General features: G+C 39.3%; 1 protein-coding gene across 1 annotated transcript in view; it reads left to right on the top strand.

The window, feature by feature from the left end:
- Window positions 1-12,299, top strand: part of NCOA2 (nuclear receptor coactivator 2) — a 74,723-nt gene that overhangs the window by 31,266 nt on the left and 31,158 nt on the right. The window contains exons 8-9 of the mRNA XM_086466062.1: window positions 2,658-2,805; window positions 4,954-6,223. Coding sequence (XP_086322188.1) covers window positions 2,658-2,805; window positions 4,954-6,223 — 1,418 coding nt within the window. The remainder of the gene's footprint in view (window positions 1-2,657; window positions 2,806-4,953; window positions 6,224-12,299) is intronic.

Below are 12,299 nucleotides of genomic sequence, written 5' to 3'. Positions count from 1 at the left end.
GGGGAATAACTGGAACATTTCCAGTGCAGGAGCATCATTCTTTGGGTTCATGTTTGTAGAACAGGGTTTACAGCTGGCCTGTAACAAATAGTTGCCATGGTCATTAAACAACTGGCATGATGTCTTGGAAACTAAATTGTAACTGGAATCTCAAATTATTCTACCAAATACACACACAAGAAAAGAAAATAAAAGCTTTAGTCATGCGACATTAGTTAAATATTCTTTAATATGTTCTGCTTTCATGAAACCTTCAGGTTTCGTTTTGGGAATGTGGGGGAATAGAAATACGGTCCTATTTTAGATAACAGCTTTTGGGGTATATACAGTAGGACTGCTAAAAGTTCACAGCCTTATGCTGTGATTTCAGACAGAACGGAAGGAGGTAGTATGGAATGAAAGTTACAGCAGGGGTTTAGAGAGCACTTTCAGGTAAGGACCTGTCTGTGCCAAAGGTGATTTAGGAGTTTCTGTTCTGGCATTCAGATACTTGTTACTTCAGTCTTCTTCAAATGATTCCTGACCAAATTGGCAGCTCCTGCATCCAGTGCTGAGGTTTGAGTGGGTCCTGTCTAAGCTATCTGTGAGGTGACAAAAATAAACATGTTTTGGAGTTTACACTGTATCATTTTGCAGGAGAAGCTTAGGATTGTCCTACAAACTGTAGAACTAGTCTAAATGAGAGGAAGTGAAAAGAGCAAGTGGTAAGAGGAGGAGGAAAAACCTCTGGAATTGCTTTGCTGTGAAGGATCCAGCATTAGAGAGGAGGAATGGCCATAATGTTTCCTTTCCCTACCCTGCAGCATGGAGAGGAGAAACAAGGCGTATCTTGGGCGGTAGCATCTTTGCACTTGACTGAGGAACCGCTTGCATTTTTTAAGTCATTATGGTTTGAGAATAGAAGCAAAGAAAGTTATTGTCTCCTACATGTAATTCAGTGTTAGCGAGGAAAAAAAAAATCAGCATTAGCTTGATAAACAATAAAATCCACAAAGCTTTCAAATTAACTCTCAGTATAAAGTGAAGAATATATAGTAAGTTTTTATTGGCCACAGTCAGAAAAATAGCATTCCCTCAAGAGGAATACGGAAACGTTCTTGTTTGCTTAAAGAATTAGTTTGGAAAATGATTTAAGTAGAGATTTCACTTGTATCCTGTTGGCATTGAGTACTGGAATTTCCTGATGTGGTATATGCTAAAGTTAAGAGCTTTGGACTTTCTGGTGCCCAAAGGTTAAATTGAAACAATGACATACCTAATGGTGAAATTTTGCTTTGTATTGTTTCACAGTTGTAGGTTTTTGTTTTTCTTTACATTTTTACTCTGAAAAACCCTTTCTGGTTGTTTAAATTGTGCTTCCTGTTTTCTCACTGCCTAAAAAATACTTTAAAACCTTGCAGAACAATATATAACAGTGGAGGGACAGGGAAGGAAAGCGATCATAACCAGTCCTGCAAGGCTGAAAATCTGGTAGCTCTGTAGAGGAGACTATTTAATAAAGCCATGCTTGGAAAACCGTGTCATTTCATTACAACAGGAAATATTAACAGACAAGCAATGAAATGAAGATCAGATGATACTATTAATTTTAAAAAAAAAAAAAAAAAGGAAAGAAAACAAAACCACAGAAAATGCGTATGTATGAAAAAAATAGGAAATGAAAAGTATTTGTAGTGCTTCATTCCTGTTTTTTCCCTAAACAATTATATGAAAATTCTGAAGTTGAGTATCTCCCTCCTGCCATATCTGCAATCCTAATGTAGCAGCTTTTGGAGTAGGAATTGAAAATTATCAGACTTGTTTCATTGACAGCAAAAAGTGAACAGTAGAATAAATGTTTGGAGATTTGCTTTTACAGAACATAATTTTAATTTTTAAGTAAAGTAATGTTACAGGGGTCTACAGAAGTTAGAGAACTGAATTTGTTGAAGTTCAGGTTTACTGAAAGCTTAAGGGCTGCAGAATATGTGCAGGAAAGTAAGCCCCAAACCTGAAATGCAGTCATATCTAACACTGGGGAAGGGTAGCACAGCCCAAATTTTGCTTTAGATGGTTGTATTTGTAATTTGTTTGAGCTATGTATTTTTGTATTTGTTTTGTAAAAAGTAATAATGTCTTGTTCCAGTTCTTCTTATTTCTAATTGTTCCCATGTAAGAGATTTATGTACTTCTTAAATTAAAGTAGGAGTGAGAATAACTGTTACAAGATAATTTAAGCAGGTAATAAGGAAGAAAAGATACAGGCTAATGGAAACAGATGATCTGGAAACTAAAGGCATTTATATTAGTCACTGTGATGTCGATGATACAAGTGAAAAAATGTATGAGGAACAAAAGGAGTTAGACACGTATTTGATGAAAAGTGAAATGGGAATCGAGGTCCACTCCTGAAATACTCTGTATTTCATAATATCTGTCCTGTTATTGCTGTCACTCCTCGTAGGTTTTCTTTTGATCACCCTACAGTATGTGGGATCCTTTATTTTACTTGCATCCTATCTATTTTCAAAATTTTACTTCTGTTTTTTTGTTGGTGTTTTTTTTAGATTAGCACGGTGTCTGTGATATCAGTGATGATGGATTTAGATGTTGAGCAACTAAGCTACCTGTACTCTAGTTTCTCATTAATTTAATTCTGTTATTTTGCTTGCTTGCAGTGCTAAGGCAGGGACTAGCATTTAGTCCTGTTTATCGGTTTTCCTTGTCTGATGGCACTATCGTTTCTGCCCAAACCAAGAGCAAGCTCATCCGTTCTCAGACGACTAGTGAACCTCAGCTTGTCATCTCCTTGCATATGCTTCACAGGTAATCCTGACCAGTTTATTACATCCAAACTCTGCAGAGAGGCAGGCAAAGTACAAAGATACCAAAGCAAATAGGTTAAGGCTGATAGACGTTCAGTTGACCTAGAACTGATAGCATGAAAACAAAATAAGTTTTTTAAATCAATCCTTTACAGCAGGAAAGGACTATAAGATTATTTTAGGACTTCAAAGTGGCGTACTGGTTTTTCACATCAAGATCTTCCATTAAACATACAACATTTCCTTTAATCTCATGTTCTTAATTTCAGATCTTAATTTCCTGTGTTTTGCATAGTAGACACAAGAAGCTTTCTAAATGTGATTAAATCTAGAAAACTTTGAAGGATTAAATTCGTGTAGTTCACAGTCAGTCATTTGTTGGGCCTGGGTCTTCTTTAAAGAGTATATTATATTTGTTAGAACTGCATTTTAGACAAACTGCATATTTTAACTCCTTGTGTCTCTTCATTCCTTGTCTTTTCTGGTACTTGGAGTAGCAGCTTTCACATGTCCAATCCTGAGAAATGCTAGTGCTATTAGATTTTATTTTTTTTTTTAAAGACACAGGCAATAATATGTTAAAGTCAAGGATAAGTAATCACTGACCTCAGAACTTCAACGTAAAATGTGAATTAAGTCATTGCATGTCCTGGTATATTTGTGTCAGATTTTGTTTCAGGTTTTATTTGCTGATTATAATAGCACTTTTTTGGGAGGAAGAAAACACCTCTAAATGTAATTAAAACTGAAACCATTTTACAGAGATTCTGGATTTGGAAATTAACGTAACCAAATGCTGTCTGCAATTTGGTGTTTTTTGGATTGCTGAATGTACTTGGTGTTTCATGAAATGCTAAATTTTAAATTTAAGCAAGCACCATTCAGTTAAAATTGGTATTTGCAAATATTCTTGCTTTTTTTAGCAGAACACTGGTACTATTGTGATACGGTTTCAAAATTCCACATTTTATAGTTAATGTTGTTCACCTTTGCCTTTCTACCTAAGTTAACAAATATAGAGTATTTGTTATATGCTCTGTGTGCTTCAGTTATTTCATTCTCATGCTTTAGCAAAATATGAAGGTTTAGCTGCAAGTACCCTGTGCAAGTAGGAATGTTTTTTGTCTCATCGAAAATACATATTATGAGTGTTCCATTAGTATTTGCTTTTGGAAGTCCAGAGTTGGTTTTATTTTTCTTAGAACCTCATTTTTTTCTTCCAAATCTACTTGACTCAGTCTTTTTTATAGCTTTTAGCATTTGGGAATATGTCTGATTTTTCTGATTGATTTAAGTTTTATCACAGAAGTAAAAAGTATATTGTATCCTCCCGTAAATTAATGAAAATCTACTGAGGAAAAGAGAAGTGACCTTCAGGTGCTCTCACAAGAGCTTTTTTCTCTGTGTGTATGTGTGTGTCTTCTGTTTCCTCTGTCTTACAGCCTACATCGCTAAAATACGAGTTTCAGCTCCTATGTGTGTGGTTTTTTTCTTTCTCCTCCTCTTTTCCTAAACACCTGTGCAGGACTGGATTGCTAACAGACTGTTCCCATTCTGAAGCAGTAACCAGTAGTTCTCTTGGCTCTTTGGATCAGTATTGAAATACTCTGGCAGTGTAGAAATGCGACTTTTTTCAACTTTCTTTTTGCTATGAACTTGGTGGGCAAATAGCCCACTCCAGCCTTGTGGTGGGGCTAACTCATAGAAATCCCAAACTCTAGCAAACAGCTGTCCACAGCTGTCTTGTAAAACATGTATGCATTTGGGTCATATGTTTCAGAGGAGATTTCTGTCAGTTCTAGAGTTAACTCTTGCCAAATCATAGAGAAGAGATATACGTTACAGGGACAGAGCCTGAAATTGTAACCCCTCTGCATTTTTAATGACTGTCATTTAAATGAGGTATAATTTTGGTTTTCCTCTCTTCCACTGATTTGTTAATAAGGTACTGAAAAAACATGCTGTTAATCTGCAGCAACGTTGAGAGTGGCATATCACTTTTGTCAAATTATCAATTTGTTTTTAATTTAGGTTTGTTGTGTTGTTTTAAAGCAATGTTTGGGGCTTTATTTCTTTTTCTGTAATTTAATTGCAAGTTGGCCGCTGTCATTGTAGCTAATGGGTTGTTTTTCTTCCCTTTGCTGCACAGAGAGCAGAATGTCTGTGGAATGAATCAGGATTTGACTGGACAAGGAATGGGAAAGATACTGAACCCAATTAGCTCCAGCAGCCCTGCTCATCAGGCCATGTGCAGTGGGAACCCAGGTCAGGATATGACCATCAGTAGCAATATAAATTTTGCCATAAATGGCCCAAAGGAACAAATGGGCATGCCAGCAGGCAGGTTTGGTGGTTCAGGGGGAATGAACCATGTGTCAAGCATACAAGCATCCACTCCTCAGGGTAGTAACTATGCACTAAAAATGAATAGTCCCTCACAAAGCAGCCCGGGCATGAACCCAGGGCAGCCAAACTCTATGCTTTCCCCAAGGCATCGTGTGAGCCCTGGAGTGGCAGGAAGCCCTCGCATCCCACCCAGCCAGTTCTCCCCTGCAGGAAGTTTGCATTCACCCGTGGGAGTCTGCAGCAGCACAGGAAATAGCCATAACTACACCAACAGTTCCCTGAATGCACTTCAGGCCCTCAGCGAGGGCCACGGCGTTTCTCTGGGGTCATCGTTGGCTTCACCTGACCTAAAAATGGGAAATTTACAAAATTCCCCTGTGAATATGAATCCTCCCCAGCTAAGCAAGATGGGAAGCCTGGACTCTAAAGACTGCTTTGGACTATACGTGGAGCAATCGGAAGGTACAACTGGACAAGCAGAGAGCAGCTGCCATTCAGGAGAACAGAAAGATAATGGCGATAGCAACATGCCACCAGTTGTCAGTGGCGAGAGACCTGATGGACAGAATAAACTGCATGACGGAAAAAGCCAGACAAAGCTCTTACAGTTGCTGACCACCAAATCGGATCAGATGGAGCCTTCACCTTTGTCCAGTACCATGGCAGACGTTAGCAAGGACTCCACGGGAGGGTTGCCTGGGTCTGGTTCAGCACATGGAACCTCGCTCAAGGAGAAGCATAAAATTTTGCACAGACTATTGCAGGACAGTAGTTCTCCTGTAGATTTGGCCAAGCTCACAGCAGAGGCCACAGGCAAAGAACTGAACCAGGAGTCCAGTAGCACAGCTCCTGGTTCAGAGGTGACTGTTAAACAGGAGCCAGCGAGTCCTAAGAAGAATAATAATGCACTACTTCGCTACTTGCTAGATAAAGATGATACTAAAGATATTGGTTTACCAGACATACCCCCAAAACTGGAGCGGTTGGACAGTAAGACAGACCCTTCTGGTAGCACAAAGTTAATAGCTATGAGGACGGAAAAAGAAGAGATAAGCTTTGAGCCTAATGAACAGGTAAGCAAATCTTTGCATTACATGTGAGTGAGATGTTCTAGGCCTGCATTCCTTCCATCTGACTTCCTCTAAGAGTAATTTCTCGACACTTCAAGAGGCTGTTACTTCTCTTTTGAAATCCAGTCTTTACTCAGTTTTCCAGTTGGTGTTAGATACTAAGTTGTGATCATTCCTCTGTCTAAATGAACAGACTTTGTCTAGGAGGAGATGGATAATGCAGGGACTGAATCCTGGGGAACCTTTCCCAGATGGTAGTCAGACAAAGAGAAAATAGTTGCAACTGTTTGTTAATACTAACTTATTGACAACTTTTCCCGTAGGCTGTTGTTGAACTGCTGTGGGCTACATGGGCTTTTGACCTAGCCCAGCGTAGCAACTACACTTCTCCCATGTAAAGCAGATTCACGCTTAAGAACAGGAGCTGTTCGAAAGGACTGGTGCCTACTTTGCATTACTGGTCTTTGTGCTATACTTGATCTGAAAATGAAAATCAAGGCAAACAGACTTCCCTTGTTTCTGTGCCAATTAGGGGGGGTTTGTTGTTGGGGGTTTTTTTACTTAAATATTTTATATTCAACCCCAAGTTCCTGTGGATGACTAATTGCTCAGCACAGACATCATGTCTCCCCGTGCAAGGTTACCTGCATCAAATTTTGCATTCAGAATTTCTTTGCATTCTGTGCAAGATTGCTTGTTGCTCTGCTGCCCAGTGTACTAATAAACTGTATGTTGTTAGGACCTGTGCTAAAAAGTGTTATTTGGCTTTCATGCAGAATTCATTTTCAAAAAGCACCAGGTTCACATCACCCAGAATGCTCCAGTTTTCAGAGATTTGCAAGCAAAAAGCAATTTGCTATTTCAATATTACTGGGGGGGTTTATTTGTAAAATGGGTAATTACCATATCAATTTTAGTATAAAGCATTTTCTGGGGAGTTTATAACTAGCTGGAGTTAATGAGCCTTAGCTTTGTCCTACACTATCAACTCTCCCAGCTGGTCACTAATCCCTAGGCAGTGTCCTATGCATGAAGCCTTAGTTTGTAAATCATGATCAGATCATACACTGTGCAAACGTTCAGGACGCTCATTCACAGCCGTATCTTTCACTTTTAAAATATTGTGTGTTTTTAATGTGCCAACTGGGTTTGAGCTTGTTTATTTTTGTGAATCTATTCAGGTTTTTTTTAACAATGGTTATAACCACAAAACACAGAGACCAAACTTGCCGCTACAGTGTGGACACAACGTTGTTAAAATCTGTTATCCAGGCATCTCCTAAGGTTACCTCACTTCTTCTGTTTCAGCAGAATTTGACAGCTATTGCCATTATGTCAGAGCAATTGTGGTTTTTTCAGTCCTTCCCATGCTTTAGGGGGAAACTGAGCCAAATTACACTAATTTCTACAAGGATTTATCATCAAGCCTGGCTGTTAGTTTAGATCTGAATATAGCTGCTCTTTTGTAGTGTCTGTAGAGGCAGGGCTTAGATTCTCCATGAGAACTTAGGCTTTGTTAGGCTACAAAAACACAGATATTGAGAAATTCACAGCTCAACTAGCAAGAAAAAAACTATTTTAAAAATATCGAATAGATTTCAAGATTTCAATTCCTAGTCAGATCCTACACATTGAAGTCAGTACTGGATTGTAGGCAGAGATCCTTCAGTCCTCAGTATTTGATACTGGACAAGAACATAGAATTTGATAATCACCAAAAAAATTATGTCTGTCTGAGTAGATCAAAATCATGGCCTTCAGATGGTTTACTCCGCAAGAATTAAATTTCTAAAAGAATTAAAATTTTCTCTTTGATCTCTGTGGAGTAGACAAGAAACGGCTTAGCTTGTGAACATATTTACAAAGAGCAGATTTGTCCCCTCTAGAAATTACCTGTCCAGCCTAAGGTAGTCCTATGAGTCCTTTTGTCATTGATGGAAAATCAGAAAAAATACTCCAGGATTTTTTTTTATCTTATCCTAATGTGTGTCTAAAATAGGGAAGGTAAGCTGCTGTCTAGTGGTGTTCCCATTGACTAGTGGTAGTCCAGACAGCTAATTTAAACTAGCTGCCTTACTTTTTCATGACTGAAGAGAGGCAGGTTGTGCCTCAGCCTAGGTATAAATATGTAACTATAAGACTAAAGAAAGAGATTTCAGTGTCTACAAGCATTGCCAACCTCAAACATTTGAAAATCAGATCCCCGGTATTATGAACTTTATAAAGTGAATAGTCTATTTATTTTTTTTATTTTCAGGTTTCATGTTTCTGAGGTCAGGGTAGGGATTTGAGGGGGCTGGAGTATGGGCTATGGATGTATTGCCTTTTCTTAAAATTTGAAGATGGAGGTTGTCTCCCAGGAGAGAGGGAACTGGAGGTACAGGAAGGTCCAGGAGTTGGAGCTCTTCAGAAAACCACAAAGCAATGTAGGAGTCATGATAAAGTAGTAAGGGCTGAAGTGCTTAGGCATCCTCAGTGCCGAGGTAAGGAGAAGCCAGTCCTGCAGCTGTGATGGAAGGCTGCTGGATAATGATAGAAGGGCTTTTGTTGCTCCCGTTGGTTGTAAACAGAGTTTTAAAACCTACTTAAAATACAGTGAAACCTGGAGCTGAATAAATAGGAGAAGTCCAACATGGAGTAGGAGAGGAAATGTTGGGGAATATAAAATAGTGTAAGCATTTGTCTAGCTGAAGGCCAGGCCTTTAAACAAATAACCACTTTACCCCAATTATAAAATCACTGAAAATATTTAGCATCAAAAACTCTTCAGCTTTGGAAGATGGTCTCCCACAGGAAGTGCTGGTTGCCTAAATTTAGATCAAAGCTGGAACTATTTAGTACAACACTAGAACACAGATTCTTGTGCTAAATTCTTCCATCCTCCTGCATCCCCCCCTCCCCTTCCTCCCGTATGTAAAAATTAGCCATTACCTATTTTGCAGGTTTATTTAAAACTTCTCCTCCCTGAGGAATGTTGTATTTTTAAGTAATTAGTCACTGGAGTGTGCAGTTTCTCTGGAAACTGCAGCAGAGCAGCAGTGGGATGGCCTCTGCAAGGGGGACTGGGAGGCAGCAGAGCCATTACGTTTTCTCCTCTTAATTTTGGTGTGACTTTCTGAGCAGGAAATGCTTTGAAGTGCACCACTGTACTAAAAATAGCAGTCTTCTAGGTAGTGTCTTTAAACATACACTGCTGCAGAGAGCAGCAACTGACAGGAAGCCTTTGTCAAATGGCAGAGAATATTTCCAGTGCCACCGTACCTTTTTCCCTTCCTTGGTGGGATGATGGTTATCAGGCTCTATTAGGCTGATTGCTATTCCAGTTAAGGCAGCTGTGGGGGAGAGGATGAAAGAGAGACCTGCTGGGGAGGTTCAGCAGAGCTTTTCCTACAGCACCAACAGTAGTAGGACTGTTGCTATCAAGCACCGCGAGTGCTCATATTGTTCTCCACTATTAAAAAGGGAAGGCAGTGGAAACATGAGTCCTGATTTGCTACAGGTTTGTTTTATAGGGCGTCCCTCAGCAGTAAGCCTATGTTACCCTGCTGGCCCACCAGCTACTGTGGAGCTGCCATGGTGGGACTTCATCCCACACCATACTTCCCTGTGCCCTGCTGCTTGTGCTGTCTCTCAGAAAAACCCCTCATGCTTCTGGCTGCAGCCAGTACACACTGCTGCTGGTAGGGAGGAGCCCGTGTAGTGGTCAGCAGATGGTCAAATCTGACAAGGACAGGCTAAGAGCTTTGGGGGAAGGAGAGTGAAAGTGTAGGGTTACATCAGAGAAATGTCATGCCCTGACTGTCAGATATTGCCTTACTAAAGAAACACTTTGATTAGCCATATTGTTTTTGCAGTACAGAACTCTTCTGTAAAATTGGGTATGGATTATTAGATTAATATTACAGATGAAGAAACCAAGATGTTGAAATTCTATCAAAACCTGAGAATGGGGATTCCATTTTCTGAATGTCTTTCATTAGAGTTCTGTTTCCAGAAGTTAGTAGTAGACTGATAATATGATGGGATTTCTAGCCAACTGTATGTTTATTGCGGTTACCAGGGAGAAAAAGATTATATTGATTCCACTTCTGATTTACTTTTTCTTTCTTTTTATAGTCCTTTAATTTACGGCCAGTTTGGAACAGGAATTTGGGTTTGTTTACCTTCTATGGTCAAACTCAAGCTATGGAGGTAGCTAATGAGCTAAAAATGTAAGGCAGGTGTAGTTTCAAGTTGTGTCCCCACCAAAAGGCATCCTGTGGTAAGGAAGGAGTCCCACATGCCTCTGTCATACATGGTCATAAAGGAAATGTGTACATGTATGAAGTTTGGAATACAGGGTCTCAGTGCAAGCCATGGGCATTGCCCATGGTGGAAAAGAGATCTTCAGAGAGTTTAGGATCTTATCCAGTCCTTTACAGTCCATGGAAGCTAGACTTTGACATAGTAACTTTTCTAAACAAAACTTCATGTTGAGGTGTAACAGCCTTTCAGTAGAGCTGAAAAAATTCTATAAGCAATTAACACTTTAATCTGCCTTTCTCTACATGACAGTGACAGGTACTTTGAAAGCAGGTACTTTTTCAAATACAAAAATATTTCTAAGCACAATTTGTCCTGTGTTTTCTAGCACTTAAGTGTCCAAGTTCTACAGAGATTGTTGTAATTGCATTGCTTAGAGATAGTGAAAATATGTGCATGAGAACTTTCTTGTGATGCTCAGCAATTTATCAGGCTTCTTTTTTTTTTTTTTAATTCATGACGAATTATTGTTTTACAGGGAGGTTAGGGTGTGCCTTCTATTTACATAAAGCTCAATTTAGACCATTAACAAAATAAATATAGAATATAAATAAAAGAAAAATCCCACAAAACTAACCAAGTAAATATTTTAATGCTACTTTCTGCGCATATGGTGCCATTTGAGGGTGGGTCTGGAAAGACTTAAGCTAGTATCATAGCTTGGTGTTAATTCTAAATCTATCTTGGAGCTTTTGCAGCAGTTGAGAACAGTCATCTCATCAAAAAATAAAGATGAAATATTTTATATTGATTACCTTAAGCAAAAAAAATTAAGGTTATGTATTTGTGTTGTTACAATACATCTGTTGTATTTGGCCTTTCTTTGCCCCTTCCTGAAAGGGATTAAAAGCATCTTGGGGAGTGCAGTTTTCTGACACATTTGGATCAATATGTTCTTCTCTGGCTTTGTTTTGGGTTTGTTTTTTGGTTTTGTTTTCTTTCCCCCACATCTGATGTTTAAACAAAGAATTGCAGTAGTCAGAATGTTTTTTTTTTAAAAAAAAAAAAGAAAAAAGAAAAAAGGCGGGGGGGGGGGGGGGGCGGAGACACAAAGTCTCACACAAAACCAGACAAAAAAAACCCTGCAACATATAAAACTTCCATTCATTCACTGTTGTCTCAAATACGTTTAATGAAGGCCATATGTCTTACTTCCCCCAAAGAGTACTGAGTCATCCTTCTATAATTTATATCCTAGATCAGTCTCCTCTACTGGCATTTGCAGTTGTCTTGTACCAGATCTTCCTGCCCTCAAAATGCGGCTTCTATAAACATTGCTTGCAACTGTCTTGGAGCGCCTTTTTGAATCTGCTTATCATCTGTCCGCACAATGATTTAGGCTTCTTATAATCACATTTGATTCCTCCTGAGTCAAACTTTTCTGTTGGTGTACTGTGTCCACCCAACTGTTTGTAAGGGCCTGGAAGGCAGCGAGACTGCAGGGGGATTTGTCAAGAGCAGGTAACGTTGGACCAACCTGTTGGCCTTCCACAACAAGGTAGAGGGCTTTTTGGCATAAGAGAAGCAGCATATGCCATGTGTCTTGATTTGAGTAAGGCTCTTTGGCACTGTTACGCCTGGCATTCTCCTAAGGAGATTAGAGATGGATGGTCAAGACAAAACTGCTCTGAGTGGGTGGGAAGCTGTTTGGAAGTCCTTGCACACAAAGTAGTTCTTGAAGGATTCGGTGTCAAAACGAAGGTGCTGCAGGAGCTCATGCAGCATCTAACGCTGCTCAGTGTTTGAATAGAGCGTATGCTTGGTAAAGGTGCCTGTG

The sequence above is a fragment of the Leptosomus discolor genome, chromosome 5, assembly GCF_034619465.1.
Source record: "Leptosomus discolor isolate bLepDis1 chromosome 5, bLepDis1.hap2, whole genome shotgun sequence".
Classification (NCBI taxonomy): Eukaryota; Metazoa; Chordata; class Aves; order Leptosomiformes; family Leptosomidae; genus Leptosomus; species Leptosomus discolor.
Note: the sequence above shows the minus strand (reverse complement) of the source record. Positions and strands in the feature narration are given on the sequence as shown.